This window comes from Macadamia integrifolia, chromosome 9 (assembly GCF_013358625.1).
Source record: "Macadamia integrifolia cultivar HAES 741 chromosome 9, SCU_Mint_v3, whole genome shotgun sequence".
Taxonomy (NCBI): Eukaryota; Viridiplantae; Streptophyta; class Magnoliopsida; order Proteales; family Proteaceae; genus Macadamia; species Macadamia integrifolia.
The window spans coordinates 38,471,412-38,492,775 of record NC_056565.1 but is presented as its reverse complement, the minus strand read 5'-3'; the positions used below and the strand labels follow the sequence as shown (position 1 = coordinate 38,492,775).

Below are 21,364 nucleotides of genomic sequence, written 5' to 3'. Positions count from 1 at the left end.
CAACCCAATTTGTAACAAGGTTTTAAAACTTAGGATCAGTTTCAACCGGTATTGATACATAACGAATCAATATAATGCTGGATCTGAGAGACTTATCCCTATTATTTTTTTTTTTTTTAAATTGAATTTTGGGCCATTTTACCATTGTAACTTACTAGTGGATCAATACGGGTTGAATCAGTATTAGGGTTCAATCTCAACCGTTACTAATCCGTTGTAGATCTAGGATCAGATCTAATTTTCAAAACGTGGTTTTAGGTAGCATAATTGGATTGACCATATCAGTCGTATCATATCGGTATCGACTGAAATCGATCCTGATACCTGACCGATCTAGGATTGAAAATTGATATCAGAATAGGGAAAAAAAATAATTCTTCTATGAAAAGTAATGGTAAAATTGACAGATCTAGGATCGATATTGTATCAATATCAAGAACTAAGGCTATGTTTGAAAGGTAAAAAAACAAAAACAAAAAAGGACATAAAAAAATCATTATGTAATCATAATTTTTATTTCATTTATATACTATTTTCTTTTCTTGGCTACCAATCATAATCCCGATTACTAGTTCCCCAGTCCCTACTTATGGTTCCTCTCAACTTTAAGGAAGATTACCACAGCATTTCTTTTTTTATTTTATTACCACAGCATTTCTGAAAAGCCGATTTTCAAGGAAAACATGTAAGACTATGAGCCATTTTCCCACATTTCATCTGCCCTTTTCCTCATACCAGTAAACAATAAGAAGCGAAAGAAGAAAGGGTTCCAACACCTTCTCTGCAACTAGTCCTGCAAGTTCATTTCTTCAACATCACGGGCTACTACTTCGTCTGCCTACTCCGGTCGGCCTTCCTCTTACGATGTGTTTATCAATTTCAGAGGTCCAGATATTTGCAAAAACTTTGTAAGTCTCCTTTACAAAGCTCTAATAAGAGAGGGAATCCATACCTTCATAGATAGTGAAGAACTCTGGGAAGGAGAAGACATTTGTCCCTCCCTTCTAAGAGCAATCCGAGGGTCTGAAATCTCTATTCCTGTCTTCTCTAAAAACTATGCAACTAGCAAATATTGCCTCTTGGAAGTTGCTGAGATATGGGAGTGCCATGATTCATCTGAGGGTCAAACCATTCTGCCCGTATTTATTGATGTTGAGCCACGGGATGTTCGACATCAGACCCAAAGTTTTGAGGAACCATTTCAAGAACACCAGAGGAAGCATGAATCTGCTGAAGTGAAGAGGTGGAAAGATGCTTTGAATAAGGTGGGAGATCTCAAGGGATGGAGAAAATGAATGAGAAGTTCAAAGAACAGATTGGCATGGGTGAACCGAGCCCCTGGGTTGGTATGGGCCCAAAAATATAGAGTTGTCATTCAGCTGGACCGAGCTTAGGTTTAAGGCTTGGGTTAGGCCTCGCCTGCCCAAAACCCGCTTGAAAAAGGCATCTATGTATATAGGATTGGTTCAATGTATTAATAATGGCACGGGAAAAAAGAACAATATCAGTCTGGCGCATATAGGATTGGTTACATTTTTTAACTTGTTGGACATGGTTTGCAATATACATGTATCTATTAGTTAAAGGGATACCACTAGCCTTTTGCGAAGAAAATAATTAGTCCACAAGCCTTCTAAAAGACTGACTACCAGTCCTAAGGTTTCCCTAGAATTCTCATCCCTGGCCACAATTTTAGGCCCTCAACCTTTCCTTTTTCACCCTGATCATATTACACTAGAAACCCATGCTAATGCCTTTCTTTGCAATGTCCTAATGCTAACCCAATGAGATAGATGGATCTATGGGGAATTGACGAGGGAATTAGAAGATCCTATGAGGATCCTTAGAAGCATTTGAAGGAGAAAATTAGTGAGTTATTTTTGTCTCCTCATATCTACTAGTTCCGTGACCCAAATCTACCTTTTACTACAATTGAAGAAACTTGAAGTATAGCCTTGTTGGTATGGCTACCATAAGACAACCAATGCGAAGTCACTCCCCAGAGCCTGAGGATTGATCTTCGACTCCGTCCCTAGAACTTGAAGCTAGCTTTGAAACAAGGGCGGTGGGTAGAAAAAGAGTTGTAAGGGACAGAGGTTTTTGTTTCGACTCAAAACTCAACAGTAGTCTTCGATCGATTATGTATTAATCAATATTCGATTGATTGGTCCAAACCAATGCACGCTTAGCCACATTTTTCTGACAGGGAGCCACGAGGGAATCGTTCCCAAGGTTCGTTCTACTGCTGCAATAGTCTGAAAGGAGTAAATCTCATCTATCGCATCCAGACGTAGTAGCTACACCTGACACGGCTACAGGCTACACCTGCTATTGGATTCCATACCACTGCTCAGATTGGATTAGCTGATCCACTCGAATCGATTTATTGATGAACTCAACCCGACATACCTATCTTTGTTGGACTGAATAGCAGAAATCTCACATATTTTTTTTTTTTGCTAACGATGGTATCTAGGTCTTCGGCCTGACTAGTCCTGTGGGCCCGTTCTTGTGCAACGAGTCTCATGTCTTGTTATTAATGTTTAATATTGCTATGAGTAAAGGATATCAAACTTTCTTGGGAAGGATCTTGAGATACCCAAATATTGTATGTCGTTAGGCCAAACCATGGGCATTTAGAAGCACAGGGTATATATTTTGTCTATTTTCCTTAGACATAAGTGTTAGAATGTTCTTTTAACCTCTATTCGACCAGACCATTTCTTGGATCATGGATTTAAGGGTTCCAGTCCATTTTCGTTAGATAAACCCACTTCCATTTAGATTTGTACACCTCCTACATCACTAAAAATTAGAATCAGACCCCTTACAATCAGTCTCTATTACAGAAATACCCTTATAAAAATCGAACTACTAACTACTAAATTCCATCCTCTTCTTTCCCAAATTGTAGAACACAACAATTGCTCCAACCACAAATGTCCTACCAGAATCCGATGACAAGCGACGGGGATTGCTTCTTTGTCCCCAGATCGAAGATTAATACCCTAAATATAGACATCCGGCTTCTCTGTGCAAAGTTTGAGTAAAATAAAGCGTTTCAAAAAAAAAAAAAAAAAAAAAAAAAACTGGAGTAGAAAAGAGAGACAGAACAGCGGAGGAAAAGCTATAAACAGAGACCCTTACCAAAAAATAAAAATCAAGAAGACTTTATCCCCAAAGATTCTCAGAAGCTAAAAGGTCAGTAGATAAAATAGAGACACTAAAACTTCTGCAAATCGACAGTTACTATCCCCATCGATCAAGCTTAATTTACAAATAAGTACCAAACAACAATAAAAACAACAGGGGAGAGAGAGAAGAAAAAACAGATTTTTTCCCCTCTGGTTATCTCTAATCACTAATCATCTAGTGGGCCTGAGTGCCATGATTCATCTGAGGGTCAAACCATTCTGCCCGTATTTATTGATGATGAGCCCTGGGATGTTCGACATCATACCCAAAGTTTTGAGGAACCATTTCAAGAACACCAGAGGAAGTATGAATCTGCTGAAGTTTTGGACATGGTTTGCAATATACATGTATATACATGTGGCATCTATCATTGATTAAGTATTTCTTATGATTTTGTTTGAGATATAACTTAGATAGAATGATTCTATCACATTGATAATTATATAGAGAAAATTGCATTGCCATCCCTTGGACTTTTCGAAACGTCAAAGCCATCCCCCTAAAAATTTCAAAAATTCCAAATCGATCCCTGCCGTTAGCCAACTGTGTTAAATGAATGAAAACCTGTTAGTTTTTGTACAATATACCCAAAATACCCCCACCTATTGTGAGAGGACAATATTGCCCTCTCTTTTATTTACTTCTTCTAAACCCATCTCCCATCTCCCATCTCACTCCTCACTCACTAGGTCGAACAAGAAGAAGAAGAAGACGGTACGGTAACCTGCAACCCTCCGGCATGCGATTCTCAGGTGGAAAGCTGACCGGCATGCCGATCTCTTCCCTCCGCCGTGCAACCCTCTTCCCTCCGACGTTAGAACCTCTCCCCCCTCTGGTTTCTGAATCATATCTCAGTTTTCTTCTACACAATTTTACTATTTTGTATTTGAGAGAGTGGAATAGTCAATTTGGAATTGCAATTTTTTCTTTTCTTTGTAATACTTCTTTCATAACTCTTTATTGTATAGACTCTGATTGCAGAAGATCTCAGCAGGCAGAGATCTATTATGGCCTGCGCAGGCTAATCGTAGTGATACTAGGAAAACAGGGCTGTAGATACAGTATTAGTATTCCTACAGTTCGAACTCAATATTAAAAAATCAGTTATTCCAAAACACAATTGTTTAGAAAGTTGAATACCAAATCTGAGATAACACTAAGCAGTATTCTGGAAAGTATGACAGAAAACTAGCAGCAAAACTTGATAGAACAGGGATGCCACAGTTGTTTAGAAGCTAGAAAAAGCTGGTCTATTGTTGAGATAAATTAAGTAGAAAAATTCAAGCGAGAACAGGCCAGGAATCCACCTGAAAGCTCCTTGGCATCTACCAAGTTGAACCTGAGAACTCAGAGGAAGTACTGATTTAGCAGTGTATAGAAATTCACTCAGAGAAAGTACTGATTTAACAATGTGTAGAAGAAAACTGAAATATGATTCATAAAATCATGGGGGTGGGAGTTGAATGTCTTCAAATCTATTTATAGAATTGACTCTGGACAGTTTTAGTCTCCAATATGGACTGACAAAAAACAAATCCAAAACTTAAGTCTATAATTGAAAACAAAGACTAAGCTATTGACTGGCTAATGGAGAGTCCTATTCCATCTAAGACATTAACATAACTCTCAAAATTCAATCTGGAATGATACTGACCTAATTCTAGCCAACAGTATTGAATAAAAGTCAAAAGTGACTCCTGAGACCAGGACGTATTAGATTCCTAAACTGGTTTATTGTTGAGATAAATTAAGTAGAAAATTGAAGAGAGAGAACAGTCCCCTGGCATCTACCAAGTTGAAACTGAGAATCCAGTTAGTGCAAGTACTTATTTAGTAGTGTAGAAGAAAACTGAGATATGATTCAGACGCCGGAGGGGGGAGAGGTTCGCACGCAGGAGGGAAGATGTTTGCACAGCGGAGGGAACAGATTGGCACGCCGGTCAGCTTTCCACCTGAGAATCTCACGCCGGAGGGCACGATCGAGTTGCAGGTTACCGTACCGTCTTCTTCTTCTTCTAGTTCAACCGAGTGAGTGAGGAGTGAGATGGGAGATGGGAAATGGGAGATGGGTTTAGAAGAAGCAAATAAAAGAGAGGGCAATATTGTCCTCTCACAATAGGTGGGGGTATTTTAGGTATATTGTACAAAACTAATAGGTTTTCATTCATTTAACATGGTCGGCTAACGGCAGGGATCGATTTCGAATTTTTTGAATTTTTAGGGGGTGGCTTTGAGTTTCGAAAAGTCCAAGGGGTGGCGTTGAATATGGACCAAATTTCAGGGGGTGGTAATGCAATTCTCTCTAATTATATATTGATGAGAATGATTCTATCTCATCAATAATTATTTCTTCTTTTTGGGAATAAATCAACATGTTTTTAAAAGATTTGTATGGATAAACATATATTATATGTGTTTAATTATCAGTCACATTTTTTTCACTTGTTCGACATGGTTTGCATTATACATGTATCTATTAATCAAAGGGATACCACTAGCCTTTTGCAAAGAAAATAAATCTTATTTTCTTAGTCCACAACCCTTCTAAAAGACTAACTACCAGTCCTAAGGTTTCCCTATAGAATTCTCATCCCTGGCCACAATTTTAAGCCCTCGACCTTTCCCTTTTTACCCTGATCATATAACACTAGAAACCCATACTAATGCCTTTCTTTGGAATGCCCTAATGCTAACCCAATGAGATAGATGGATCTATGGGGACTTCATGAGGTAATGAGAAGATCCTATAAGGATCCTTAGAAGCATTTGAAGGAGAAAACTTATGAATTATTTTTGTCTCCTCATGTCTACCAGTGTCGTGACCCATATCTACCTTCTACTACAATTGAAGAAACTTGAAGTTTAGCTAAGAAAGAAGTTATTGGACTGAATAGCAGAAATCTCATGTCTTGTTATTAATGTTTAGGGAAAAGGACAAGTATGCTAGCGCATTACTTAGGAATAAGGTATGCTAGTGGGATTTTAACCATTTGATGAAACATAAAAAATCTCATCTATTCATAATCGTTGTCTTACAAAACGCCCAATACCACAAAGTATTAGAAAAAGACAAGGTAAGCAACATCTTTTTTGTATTTACTTTTTATTATAAATAAAAACTAAATCCCAACATGGGCTGTCACTTAATGTGATGGTAAAAAATAGGCAGCCAGCATGTCTGAGCCTAAGCAACCGCATTATGCGAAAATGCAAAGGCTGGGGCCAACTTTTATCCACCCCTCATAGAATTGCACAAAACTAGGGCTAGCACCAGGGTCATTACCTACAAGAGAATGAATCAAGAAGGAGGCATTAAATAAGGTGCTATGTCCTTACTTATTTCTTTTGGATGTGTGTGCATTGATTTTTCTTTACTTGGAATACTATTTTTCTGTTGTAAGGAACGCAAAAGGTTGAAGGTATCATCATCCTTTCAACAGGGAATATACATGATTTAAGCTTTGAAGACTTTGCAAAGATGCCCAATTTAAGACTTATTGAAGTTTCAAGACTTTATAGTGAGAAACTCAATGGCGATTTTTCGCATCTTCCTTCTCACTTAAGATGGTTCAGTTGGTGGCACTGCCCTTTGAAAATTCTACCGACCAATTTTTATCACGAGGAACTAGTTCATCTTCAGTTATCAAGAAGTGGAATCAAACTAGCTTGGAATGATAAACCTCAAAATAAAATTAAGGTATAATAAAACTGTATTTTTATTCACTTGTTTTATCATCAATTTTTAAATGAAGAGTTATATTTTATTTCAGTTTTTTGTTTGACAGCGGTTTCAAAAATTGAAGGTTCTTATTCTCTTGAGATGTTTATATCTCAAGAGTCTCTGCGGACTTCTCATGGTTTCCTTGCTTAGAAAGATTGGATCTTACTGGGTGCTCGTGTCTTTTGGAACTTTCAGATAGTATTTGTGAGATGGCTTCTCTCAAAAGTCTTATTCTCAATGATTATTTCTCAATAACAAAGTTGCCTACATCCATTGGTAATCTAAAACATTTGGTTAAGCTTTTGGTAAGTGGGACAAGAATTGAAGAACTGCCTGATGGTGTAGGGCAGTTAAAGAAGCTTGAAGTACTAGAGGCTTCACGTTGCCTTACGCTGGTGTGGCTACCAACATCAATGGGTAGAATGAAAAGTTTGCCTCATTTAAACATGGAAGATTGTATTATTGTAAAGGAGCTTCTTTGAATGTTCGATTAGAGTTGAGGACATTGAATCCACTAATAAGAGAGACATAATATACATCCACCATTTCAAAGGGGGTTTTGATTTGTTTGAGAAAGTAAGACAATTGAGAGAATTAAGGGTAATTGTTAAGTTTGTCTCGAATTCTTGACTGTTTTGAAGATTGACCCGATCCGACATATTTTGGTGGCGACTCGAATGAAAAATTTTCTGAGATCTATGATGGAAGCAGAGGGGTTGGGCCGATAGGCCTAAGTTCAGAGCCCATCACTGATCTCGTATGGGTTCAACCGGATCGACCACGACCCGATGGGTCGACCCACGATTTGGAGTATATATAATGTACTGTTGCTTGTTAAGAAAATCATTGTATTCCAAGGTTTTCACGCAGCTAGGGTTTCAGGGCGAGTTTTTCCTCACCGTTGCTAGGGTGTAATTTCTCTTATGCATAGTGAATCATCTTCTTCTTCGCCCGAGGTAGGTAGCACACCACCCTGGTGTGTGAACCTCGTTAAATCTCTATGTCGTACGGATCTATTGTCTCTTTATTATTCGTGTTTCTTGGTGTTTGATCTTACAGTAACGATGATGGGAGGTATCGGCAAAGTGAAACACTGTAAGTTGTTGTTCGAAAACAAGGAATCAAAGCAGCAGCAAATGCATAACCAACAATGACAGCCCCGCCTACTTATAAAATGAAAAATCCCTCCTACTTAATGTCCTTACTTATATCTTCATGGCCGCTATGCTAATATAGAAACCACACAATGAACTAAGGCAGCATTTTGCATCTCTATTTATTATTATTTGAAAGGGAAAAGAAGCCTAGAAGGGCATTGTGACCTCTACACTTAGGCATAGGAGCGGTGAAATGACCATCCACCCAGTCATCTTGTTAGCTGTCAAAAAAAAAAAAAAAAAAAGTAAAGGAAGCATTTCATACATAAGATAAAAAAACAAATCGTGAGCTGAGATTTAGTGTCGTAATTTCTCACACTGCCATAGGCATTGGGTCCACACGATCAGGCGGTGTTCTTTTTTCTCAAATTATTTCTCCTCCTCCTTCCCTAGATTTATGGGTTTCAATGCCAAAAATCATAAATGCATGAAAAATGTAATTGTCGGCATCACATGTTTTGTGACTTGAGCAAAACCTTACATGTGAAACACAGTGATTTCCCACACAGATATGAATAGCGATTTCTTCCCCGTATGGTTTCACCAGTTCCTTTCTGCTTTCTCTTACTTTGTCCTTGATGTTTTCAAATTCTTTCTTACTCAAGGCCTTAAAAATATCCTTTGTAAACTTAAAATTTTTAGCAATGACATAAGAACCGTATTCTGACAAAGTAATACACTTATGCTAGCTAGCACAGTAGCAATTAGAGAATCAACATTTGATTCTTCTGTTTATAAGCAACTCTTCTTGTGGGGAAAGTTGTGTTTTTTTTTTTTTTTTAGTTTTTTTAAGGGTTTTGATACATACATAACCAACCTTACAACTAGGTCATTGTCCTACTAGAACTTTTGTAAAAAGTTTAAGATTTTCTATTCTACTAGAACAAATTGTTAAATGTGGTTTATACAATTTTTTTTAGTGTAAAGCATGGTTAGTAGGATCTACTTCTCCACAAAATGTACACCCCACTTGTGTTACATATGGTTTTGGTGACCATTAGATGCTCTATTGCACACTCAGTTAAGAAGAAAAAATGATATATAATCATTTTCATCAGGGTATTTTATCCTTGATACGTTGTATCAAAAATTTATCAGGATGGACCAAATATCTATCAAATTGCGTATCGACTGAGGCTTATATTTTGTGGATGGATAGTACCCAAAGCCTACATGTCAAGTTTCAGTTCAAACAGACTTTGCCATGTGGCAAAGTAAAGCTATGAAAATTTAATGACTACAAGCGAGTGTAAGAACATACTTGGACAGTTGGAAATATATGATGGGTAGACATTTAAGAACATACATGGACAATTGGAAATATTCCAAAAAAAGGGTGGCTTTTGATTAGGGTCTATGGTGTCAGTTTGAGGCTCTAAGGCTATGTTTGATTGCAAGGGAAATTTAGAAAGAAGGGAAGCATGGATTTAGTTCTCGATATCAGTCTCTACCGATAGTGATGTGATTCAGTATCCAAGAGGATTGGTGGGCATCAATCACTTTTGCCCCTTACTTTTCAGAAAAAAGTATATTTTTTTCTTACTATTTTACCCCCTGAAACAATACGGATAACTAATCCAGATTGGTCAAGGATGGGCATTGGTCTTAGCCGATATCGATATGATATGGCCGATAAGATACCTATATTTGAAACCATGAAGGAAAGTGAAATTTTTAAACTTGAAAATAAAATTTTTGTAATCACATTACCCATATGATTATATAAACTACTTAAATTTCTTACCTTATTTAGTGATGATACATTTTACATGTTTGTCGCCTGGTTAAGGCAACTCGATTAGAGCTCGAGACCTACCATCCTAATTATCAACCCTATCATGCCTGCTCTAACTAAGTCTGTTTAGTTAAACGGGCATTCACGATGCATCACTGGAAATTAACCAAGCCCGATCGGGACCGCTTGACACCCCTCCTCAGAAGCATCTTCATCACATAAGGAGGGGCAGGTTGGCCTTTACACGGCCGCATGTTTCCGGTTTCTTACTCTCAAAAGAAGAAACCCTTTCCAATCTCAATAAGTCAATGGTCGGGGAGAGAGGCATGGGTTTACCCAACGGCATATCTGAAATACCAATTTTCAAGGAAAACATGTTAGGGCTTGATGAGGGTATTTCTTCCCAACCGCGGCACAGGCAAGGACCGGTCCTGACCAATGCTGCACCTTGGCCCTCCATCAGGCCGTGCTGCCACCACGGCCCTCCATGAGGCCATGCTACCACCTCGGCCCTCCATCAGGCCGTGCTGCCACCTCCGCCCTCCATCAGGCCGTGCTGCCACCTCCGCCCTTCATCAAGCCGTGTTGCCACCTCTGCCCTCCATTAGGCCGTGTTACTACCTCGGCCTTCCATCAGGCCATGCCGCCACCTCAACCCTCCATCATGCCGTGCTACCACCTCGGCCCTCCATCAGGCCGTGCTACCAGTCACCTCGGCTCGACTAACCTATCATCTCGGCTTGGCACAGTCAAGTAAGGCACCCAGAAACGTGCTCTCGTCCACTCTTACATTTAAGGAACGTAATCCCTGATCATGGGGGCAGGACTCTATCCACTACACGTCATCAGAGGCGTCCACCCCTCTCACGACTTACACCTCTGAGATCAATGGGAAATATTCCCAGAATATTCTCTAAAACCCAGAATCACAGAGCCACTCCCCTCAAGGACTCTACGCCTGAACAGGACTCTTCACAGTCGTCTCCCACTCTCCTTCCATCAGCAGCCTATAAATACCATGTTAAGCCTCCATCAAAGGGGATCGAGCACTCACTTCTTCTTTTATTGGGAAAGCTCTCTTGAGCATCTGCTATGGAAAGATCTAACTTAGGCATCGGAGAGTCCCCTATCGGGTTAGCCCAACTCTCCCCTATCATCTCTTCTGTGCAGGTCGGCTGGAGCACCAGGAACTGCAGGGAAGGTCATCCGGTCAATTTTTACCGCATCAGGGCCCTTTTGATTTTGTTTATGCTATTTATGTGTCTAGAAACAGTAGAAACAATTTTTTCCATTTCTGTGCTAAAAAATGATATTTGGAATTGCAAGAAGGTGTTTGATTTTTCTATTTCCCGAAACATTTTCAATAGTGTAGTCGGGTTCAAGACACTAGTGAAGGCGTGATGTTGCAGATATGCAGCTCGCAAGTGAAAGGAGCGACATTGGAGTTGCAAGTATGCTTCATGAAGATGATTCTGAACTATGAGCTTCACCCAACCAGGTTGGAGTCGCTACTTCTAGATAGCGAGAAATATCAACAATGGGTTGAGGTTGGGGTAGGTCGAGTAAAGTATTGGATTTTTCACAATTTTTGTCTCTCCCACTTGTTTTTAGAAACAGAAAAATAAATCTAATTTGTTTCTCCATTCCTGTTTATAGACACAGAAACAAGCATAAATTTCTATTTCTATTTCGAAAAACAAGTGAAACGAAACAAAAAAATTAAACAGTTTTTGGGGTATTTTTCCTTTTTTGAGCACAAAAAAAGGGAAAAACAGGTTTGTGGAAACAAAATCAAATGAACACTTAGACTATGAGCTGGATTTTTTTTTTTTTTTTAGTAAAACTATGACCATGAGCTGGATGTCAGATGGTTGAAATTTTTTCCATCTTCACATATATATCATCTTCCTTTCCTCATAGCAAAAAAAAAAAAAAATAGAAGCAAAAGATGAGAGCTCTCGCCTCCATCACCTTCGGAACATCAAATTCACAACACTCACTTGCAACAGTTAGGACCTCTCATGTCTAGAGACTAGAGTGCCAATGACGAGCCTTGTGCAAAATATTTGTACTTTGCAAGACTCCATATGATCTGATTAGATGTACATCCCATATGAGTACTCATACTTATATGACCAAAATCTCATACACATGAAAATATACAGTATGACAATCATACAAACTGATTGCCTAGGTCAGTCCCTAGTTGCAAAAAGTTTAAAGGCCTAACTTTAGGGCACAAACCATCACAAATGATGAGAATTGATATCAATTCAAGATATTAATATTGGGTTTGATAGATACACATATGACATATCCAACACCTTCTACAAAGCAAGGTTTAAGTTTTGTACTTTATTGCTCTTACAATTTTCAGTGTTTTCTTAAAGTAAATGACGATGTTGTTGAACCGATTGCCCATGAGGATTCCTTGGAGAAATTCTTATCGATAAACTCAAAGAAGGCACTTTAGCCAAACATGTATTCAAACAATGTAACAATGTTTTTATTCTTAGTCAAGAATATATTCTGCATTTTTGTAATGAGAATACATAACGAGCATATCCTATATATATTATTAAAAAGAAAAAACTTTTATTATAAACCGAAGCTACCAATAAAGTTATCAATATCATTACAGACCACTGTCCATAACATGGTAATCTTTGCTTTTTCAGCAAACATCTAGTGAAGAGCTATGGTTGGGCTCAGGTCTTAGTTATGGTTGGCTTGTTCCATATTTGAATTTGGGCCTCGTTTCTTCATATTAAAAGCAAATTGGATTTCTGGAGAGGGTTCTTGAAAGACAATGTGGGCCCAGAATCAGTGCTGGGCCAATGAAAGTATGTGTGGAAGCATCAATAGGATTGAATTTCTGTCTTTCATGAGGTGGGGTAGTCATTTTGTATCCCCTTGCATCTGGGCACAGGAGCCACACTGCTTTTCGGTGTTCTTTTTTCCTTAGATTTCACTTACTAACGCATCCTAGAGATATGGTACAACATAATAAGATCAGTAATGAGGTAGGGCTGGGTTTGTGCCAACTTAATCCAAACTGAGCCTAACCCTAACTGACCAAAAAAAAACCATTTCTGGAAACAGGTACTGGTAGGGCCAATTATACCTACGGAAAGTAGGGCTCAGGTTGAACCCAAATGGCAGCCCTAACCCAGAATGGAAAATCTTGTGTTGGATCTGGTTGTGCCTAGTTTAGTATTGTCCAAGTTGAACTCCTACCACTCAGTATTCCTTATTTCCCAAAGATCAAACAATTTTTGCTTTTGCCTATCTGTGAACAGCATAAAATTAAGAAAAGATGATACTGTCTTGTGATTAAGTGAACTAGCTGCATTCATTATTCTAAAATCGCATTCTTTTCCGGAACTTGCAAAGATCTAAACTCTCATTAATTCATCTAAACTCACATTAATTACATATTCCAATTTGTGACCAGAGATACAAAGATCATGAATCCAATCACCCACTCCCCCCAACTCTAGAAAAGGGCAAAACTTGTATCTCTTGCTGATTTCTTGCAACTCTCTATAGAAACATATGCTAAATTTCTCAGGGTTGGTTATGCAATGGTGTCCACCAACTCAAGTTTTTCTTCATCCGCCGACATCTTTAAGCGTTCCGCAGCTTTTTCAACCTACAATGTATCAAAGATGAACTCTTAATAGAATTGAAATTTAGTGTTGAAGTGATCAAATGAGGTTAATTTTACCTCTTTAGTCCAGTTTGTTCTGGCAGTCAAGATAATGAGGGTTACTGTCTGAAGAAAAACCCCAAATATCATTCCCCACCAAATTCCCTGGAAAAATAAGCAGCCATCAGTTTAGGCAGGCACCATGAAGAATGTTCCAATGTCATTATTAGACCATTGACCAACTTAAGCCTCCTCTGCTGCAGGGGATTGACAGACCTTCATAATTGTATCATCTTTATAACCATGTTTTATTCCATATGAATGAAAATTGATCTACCAACTGAGTGTTTGTGTGTAGAGAGAGAGAGAGAGAAAGTTACCGCCACTCCGAGGCTTGTTTTGAATCCAAGAACACATCCAATAGGAAGACCAATGATGTAGTAAGTGCTTAGGTTAACATAAGCAACTAGAGCTTGCCATCCACTCCCAATGGCAACTCCTGAAATTCCAAAATTGTTCTAAATGATTAGAGACTGCAGAGCTAATAAGATAATGAAAGGGGGAAAAAATGGTACTTAGGTGCAACAGACTCAGAGAACAACAGAAATGAATGTCTAGTTGTATATGAGCATTGGTATTCAGAGCCTAAATAGTGAGAGAATTCCTTCTTGCTCGCTACCGAAGGCCAGGCCAGAAATTTTAGGACCATAGGCTGCTTTTTGGCCTAGTATGAACACTCAGTAGTGAGAGCTCTCTCTCTCTCTCTCCCCCCACCCCCAAATAAAGTTCCCTATGAAATGTAATAATACCTGAGAGTATGGGTTGAATTCCATTTAGAAATACAGAGATTGCAAGCAATGGAGTCAAATCTGAAACTGCTGCAATAACTGTATCATCACTAGTGAAAGCCTTGCTTAGTGTGGTGCGACATATCATGACGAATGCGCTGAACACAATACTGATCAAGATACTTGTTGCATTGACAACAATCACTGAGAATTTCGTAACCTTTGGATTACCAGCTCCAAGCTCATTTCCAACTCGAACACTGCAAGACCCAAACCATTAATGAATTGAAAGTGGAAAGAGGTTCTTATAACTTGGATTGATTCAACTATGAGATCTAAGCACCCACCTGGCTGCTGCACTTAGGCCCAACATAAACTGCATGTCCCAGTTTAGGTAGTTCATGCTATAGTTTTTCAAAACAATCAAAACAGAATGTAAGTATAGGAATGTAAGGGATCTACAACCAAATGGTAACATAGGAAACCAATGAAAGAGAATGAAGGACATGAGAATACCAAATAGAAATAGAGTCAAGTGAGATTGTAGGATCAGAAAGAAGTCCTGATATAAGCACAATTCCCTGGTTGTACCATATCTCCAAACTGCAATAAAAGATGCCCATGAAAAATTAGGAAGTGAACCAGTAAAATGAGCACAAGTCCTCACTTGGGCAACACTAGCCCAGGTATTTGAGTATAGTTTACTCTTGGCCAGGCTAGTTTGTGGAGAGCCTCTCAGCTGGTTTCATCTGATTTTGAAGCTTGATTTCAGCATCAATCATAAAAAAGATTACAATGTGTTGGTTTACTAACCACAGCATAACAGCAGATGCAAGTGTCAGCTTCAAGTAAGACCATAACCCTTTAAAAGCCTTCATAGAGAACCCTGTCCAAGTTTCCTTACAAGAGGGGCTCAAAACTATATAAAGCCCAGTTACAAATACAAGTAGCCACCAAGACAAACTCAATGTAAGAGCAGCTCCTAGAAGGCCAACCTTCACCACATCCACAGCCAACCATGTGAGAAGCACATGTAGAAGGAAGATCCCAAGAGATATATAAGCTAAGGGGTTCACAATATTTTGTGCTTGGAGGAATCTCTGCATAGGGCAATAGATTGCAAATGCATATAGCTGAGGGAGCAATCCACGCGCGAAAATCTGACCTTGTGCTGCTATGCTATCTGACTGACCGATTGCTCGGAGGATCGTGCCTGAGTACCAGTAGATGAAGGATAGGAGGACAGATGCTCCCAAATGCAGGATTATGGCTTTCTGGCAAACAATTCCCAGGGCAGCATACTTCCTTGCTCCATAAGCCTGGCCACACACAGTCTGAACAGCACTAGCCATGCCCAACTGAAGAGAAAAGAAAGAAGATACATGGAAGGGAGATGTTAGGAGACATGATTGAAAGATGTTCAAATTTTTAGTTGCTAAATTAGAATACTCTTTGTATATTATTAAGTACATAATGTACTTCACATTTTTAGCTTTTGAAAGCTCTCTTACATTGAAAAGTGAGAGCTAGCAAACTTTGGCCTGGTAAACCATGGCAGGGAACTTTTCTTAGAAGCAGAGCAAGTTAGGCCCATGAAGGAATCAAGTGGTTATGTCTTTGTGAGGTTATTTGCGTAAAATTTTTCATGTAAATGATATCTTACATGAAAATCTTACTCCAAAAATTTTTTTTGGATATTTTAATGTCATTTTTTGCAATTTAGGTTAAAACATAAAGTGGAGAATACTGTTTTGCAAACATTTATCTTTCCCACATTTTATTTTACATAAAAACAATGGTCAGGGGTTCAAATCAGGAGACAACCTCTTGGCAAAATGGGGATGAAGTTGTAAACATTATGATCCTCCCAGACCTCACAGTGGTGGGAGCCTCATGCACCTTTTTTATGAAAACATACAAAGCCATAGAGTGTTTGGATAAGAGCATGAATCTTATACTTATCACTGTTCACTCACAGCAGAGAATCTGAATTAGATAATATAACCTTTTTGAAATGGAATATTTATGAGTATTCCCACAGGCCCAATCATGAGAATTAATAAAGGCATCAAAGGGCTCCATATCTTAAAATAAATTAGGTATAAAAATTACAATAGCTTAGTAGTAGTTGACTCATATCTCCCCTTGAAACCAGGAGCTGTGTCTCGGCATGGGGAACCTAGACGGATAGAGTTCCTCTTCTCTGTTAAAATATTAGTAGAGATTTTCCTTCGATGTCCAAGTACTAATTCGGTCAAATGGATGGACAGGGATGAGAATCGTAAAGTAGGAGGGTTCCAGAGAGAGGGAGGCCCCCACCCTTTTTGTCTCGTGTGTGAAAGAATTGTCACGCACGGGTTTGGATCCTAATATATTATTTCTCTTTCATTCAATTGTTTTCTAGACCAAGTTTTCCTAAAGCCACCATGAAATGGGAATTCATTCAGCATGGCCATCGTGACCATGTACAACAGGGGAGAGAGAAGTGAGGAGTGAGGGGGTCACATCTGGACCATCCCATAATTCAGCCACGGGAAGAGAAACTGTCTTTTTTTTTATTAGATTTTCTTTTTCATAATTGCCCAGCTACCGGTCTAGATTCAGGAGGGCCAAGGAATTCTCAGCTCTTGGGGCCTTTGAAAAGTTTGCACAGAACAAAGAAAAGGAGAACATGGGGAGTACTCTGTGTTCAAAAGTAATCAAACGCAATGAGAAACAGAGAAGAGAAGGGGAAAATTTTCAGAGAAGAAGTTATAAAGCAGAGAGAATTCAAAAAAAAAAAGAAGATTCAAAGAAGACTCACCATAATCCCATAAGCAAGACCCTGAATACCAACATTGGCAATGGAGGCACCAGCAAGTTCTAAGGCACCCAAATGGCCAGTGAACATCTGGGTTATCAAACTAAGCATGAAATTGAAGATAGAAACAGCAATGGAAGCACCAGAGAGGTACCAAAGCAGTTTAGACTCCCAACAAACAAGCCCTGGCAACCATCGCATAGGCACAGGATCATGTAGCACCAAGAACTCTTCCACAGCTTCTGAGGAGAGCTCAGCAACCCGAACATGGTCACCATTGATGTCTTGCAGCAATGGCTGGCTGTGAGTGGTGGCACTGTTGTCGCCCATTGTTGATTACTGGGTTAGCCTAAGTGAGAAATGCGGCGCTGGAAATTAGTGGCAAGCTACGTTTGTGGTTTCCAGGTGCTCGATATGTATTAGAGGCTGCCTACCATTCTGAGTTGTCGTATTAGACAAACGTGTGGAGCACCAAACCAAAAGGGTTTGGTTTGGCCGTTTGGGGTCAAAATTGAGTAGTAGATGTAGCTCTTCTTAGATAAGTAGTTGTTACCTAACACTTTTAGAACCAATTTTTCTCAATATACCATAGGAGGAGCAGCTAAAGGTCATTTTCCTTTTAAAATAACTTTTCTTATGGGGAGAAATGAAAAGAGATTGGCACTTGTTATGCCAGATGTCTACTAAAATATTGATTACTAACATGATTTCGGATTACATATTTCAATGAGTTCACATTTTCTATAGTGATCGGTGAGGTGCAGTGAGCATCGGACGGTTGAGAACATCTGGGTACACACCTTAAGGGACTCCTAGCCACCCGATGTTCACTGTACCGGTGCAACGGTTGCAGACAATTTTCACACTATTTCATCTTAGCCCATCTCAGTTTCTCCAAAGATTTTTTATTTTATTTTATTTTATTTTATTTGGTCTTCTTATTTGGGAGGCAGGTGGGGATAAGGGCCATTAGAAATCATACATGGATCCATCAAAAGGGTAGAATGAGGGTCAAGAGCACCACAACCTTCTTGGAAAGTAAGAGAGATACTAAAAGTTATGTGACTTAATTAGATGTCTCAAAGGGGACTAGAAGCACTCTCCTAAGAAAGACGTGCCAACCACCAGGGCAAGCCTTGGATCGGTTTCCCTTGAGAAAGGAGCTTGACTATCTACCAAATTTGTAAGCCAAATATAATTTTATATGACATATCATGTCTTCGAACCCTTTTCCTAGCCTTTAAATAGCCTTTAAATCTTGACCAACATTAACATGTTAATTGTGTTGTAGTGTCTTAATTTGAGTCCAACTTAAATAATTAAAGAAAGAGATATGCTTATGGTATTTATTTATAAAAATATTTGAGTCCAACTAAAATAATTTGAGCCTTTAAATCTCGATCAATATTGACTTGTTAATAATTGTGCCATGTAGTGTAATAATTTGAGTCCAACCTAAATAAAAAAAAGGGAAAAACTTATAACATATATTTATAATATATTTGAATCTAGTTTACCTAAAAACTGTCATATGACAAGTATTTATTTATGAGAAAAGGTTGGGCACACCATTAAGGTGCCCAGTATATATCACCCTCTCTTTCCCCTTTTTTTGGAAAAGACTCTACTATCGTCTCACTTTATTGTAGTTAAGTAGACACAAAGGAGTTTCACCAAAAAAATAAAAAAAAGTAGACCCAAAGGAGGATAAAGGGGAGATTAGATGAGGAAACAGGAGACTCAGAAACCAAGACTACTTCAGCCTAGATCACAAGCTTATTCTTCTTCCTTCTTTTTTTATTTTTTATATTTTATTTTTATTTTTAATGTAAATATAGATAATTGTATTTGTGATTTATTGTGAATAACTCAGGACACAAAGGTCATTGCTGCTAGAATACGAGAAACTATTGTACTAACTGCAAGGCCCATGTTTTAAAGAGACCAAACATTTCTAGTTCCTATTTGGCTTGGAGAAGTTGTAATTGGGCGGGTTGGGCCAGGTTTCCAAGACAACTTTGTCCCCTACCATAGCTTTATCTGCCAAAACCAAATCTCTCTCTCTCTCTCTCTCTCTCTCTCTCTCTCTCTCTCTCTCTCTCTCTCTCTCTCTCTCTCTCTCTCTCTCATGTTTTATCAATCCATTTCGAATTGCTATACAAGCATTAGGACTTGTTGAGATGATACGTAAACTTTATATTTCTGAGGGGTACAATTTGAGCTTTTATTTCTATTGCCTGGTCTTTCTTTCTCTTGCAACAATGGCCTAGGTTTAGTCATCCAACATGACAGATAACTACAAAGTTGTCCAAACTATATCTTGAATGGGCATGGGCAAGTGTTTTTTGTCCGAGAGTGGCCCTTGTGCCCAAAGGGGTATGCGCCCTTAGGGAGAGGCAAAGTGATTATTGCACGCCCCATATGTCTTCAGCGCAGGGACTGCTCTCGAATAGAAAACTATGTTCTATCTTGAATTTACTTAAAATTTCTCCTTGTAACCCAAAAAAATAATAATAACAATAGAACTTTTCCACCCTTTTCCCATGTATATCCAAAAAATAATAATAAAAAATACAAAGTTTATATATTATATTATACTATTATATAAAAATATGTACTCATGTTTCATGGCTAATCTTTCCCTTGATTATTTTACCTTTCATTCTTATTTAAACTCTCTCTCTCTCTCTCTCTCTCTCTCTCTCTCTATATATATATATATATATATATTCTTATTCTTTTTTATTTCTCCCAAGTTATTGTTGGTACCATTTCTATTTCTTTATCTTTAAGGCACTCTTTAGTATCATTTTTTTTTTACCTGATCAATAAAAATCATTAATAAAAACCATTTTTTACCTGTTCTTTGATAACTACTTGAGAAAATTGGGTTTTTTTTTTTTTGAGAAATAGTTTGGTATCCCTATGTACAAAATGGTTTTCTCAAGAAATGCGTGAAGAGATGTTCCCTTCACCCATCTTCCTTATAACTCGTTTTCTCCTCTTTGACCTGAAAATAAGGGGCAAAGAGCTTGGATTTCTAATTACAAAGCAAATAACTATTTTATCCCTCCATATTTGGGACTTTAAGCACGTGCTCATTAAAATTGAACGTAAAAATAACTGAAAATCAATTTTGGCCAAAACACATCAATGACTCTTGATCTCTTTTTGGTTTTTGTGTTTTATCAAATTTTTTAAAATAGAATCAAGCTCCATAAATTACATCAAATGCAAAAAAATCTGTTTTTGTGAACAAAAATAAAAAAGAAAAATGATATAAAAAAGGGCTTTAGATTTTCCTGATTTCTATTTCTATTGTTTATCTTCAATTTTTTTCTCTTTCCTTTCTCAACCCTCTCCCCTCATGTATCCTTCCCTCCTCTTCCTCACTCTCACATAATTATCTCTCCATAATTATATCTCTCTCCATATTTGTTTTTGTAAATCTCTCCATTATGTTTTACAAAAAAAAACTCTCCATAACTCTCTCTCTCTCTCTCTCTCTCTCTCCATATTTACATTGTAAATCTCTCCATATTATTCATCAAAATAAAATTCTCCATAATAGAGTCAAAGAGAGAATTTAGGAATGTGTCTTAGTAGAGAATATCTCCTATTTCCTTCTCCTAAACTCTCGCCCTGTCCACAATCTCCGCTCCTCTCTATTCTCTCCTCTCTCTCACCATAAGATCTCCATAATTATCTCTCTATCCTCTTAAGATCTCCATAATTATATATATATATATATATATATACCTCCTCTCTATTCTCTCCTCTCTCTCTCTCTCACCATAAGATCTCCATAATTATCTCTCTATCCTCTTAAGATCTCCATAATTATATATATATATATATATATTGTAAATCTCTTTCCATATTTTCTCTTTCCTTCTCTTACCCACGATCTCCCCTCCTCTCTATTTTCTCTTCTCTCTCCCTTTAAAGTCTCCATAATTATCTCTCTCCCCTTACGATCTCCATAATCATCTCTCTCTCTCTCCATATTTATTTTTGTAAATCTCTCCATAATAATTAAAAAAAAATATCCATAGTAGAATCAATAGAGAATTGAGAAAAGAGAATTTAGGAATGTGAGTTGATTGAAAATATCTTCTTTTTCTTTCTTTCTCCCAAACTCTCCCCTTGCCCACGATCTCCCTCCTCTCTATACTCTCCCCTCTCCCCATAAGATGGTAAAAATTAACAAATCTCTTACAAACCAATAATAGAATCAGAGAGAGAGAGAGAGAGAGAGAGAGAGAGAGAGAGAGAGAGAGAGAGAGAGAGAGAGAGAGAGAGAGAGAGAGAGAGAGAGA

The 21,364-nt window shown here is 38.1% G+C and overlaps 1 protein-coding gene across 1 annotated transcript; it reads right to left on the bottom strand.

Annotated features, from left to right (window-relative positions):
- Positions 1 to 13,189: 13,189 nt before the first annotated feature.
- LOC122088056 (protein DETOXIFICATION 41-like) lies at positions 13,190 to 17,443 on the bottom strand. The gene is made up of 8 exons (XM_042657192.1): positions 17,049 to 17,443; positions 15,059 to 15,603; positions 14,762 to 14,848; positions 14,593 to 14,649; positions 14,267 to 14,505; positions 13,838 to 13,956; positions 13,536 to 13,622; positions 13,190 to 13,460 (listed from the first exon to the last, which is right to left on the bottom strand). The coding sequence occupies exons 1-8, from the start codon at positions 17,373 to 17,375 to the stop codon at positions 13,386 to 13,388; spliced, it is 1,536 nt and encodes a 511-aa protein (XP_042513126.1). The 5' UTR covers positions 17,376 to 17,443; the 3' UTR covers positions 13,190 to 13,385.
- Positions 17,444 to 21,364: the final 3,921 nt, after the last annotated feature.

Excerpts from the sequence above, each read along its gene's own strand:
- LOC122088056 (XM_042657192.1), bottom strand. The coding sequence starts at position 17,375 with ATGGGCGACAACAGTGCCACCACTCACAGCCAGCCATTGCTGCAAGAC. Across the intron at positions 13,957-14,266 it reads AATTCAACCCATACTCTCAG|GAGTTGCCATTGGGAGTGGA; the intron begins GTATTATTACAT and ends TTGGAATTTCAG. Across the intron at positions 13,623-13,837 it reads AAACAAGCCTCGGAGTGGCG|GGAATTTGGTGGGGAATGAT; the intron begins GTAACTTTCTCT and ends TTATTTTTCCAG.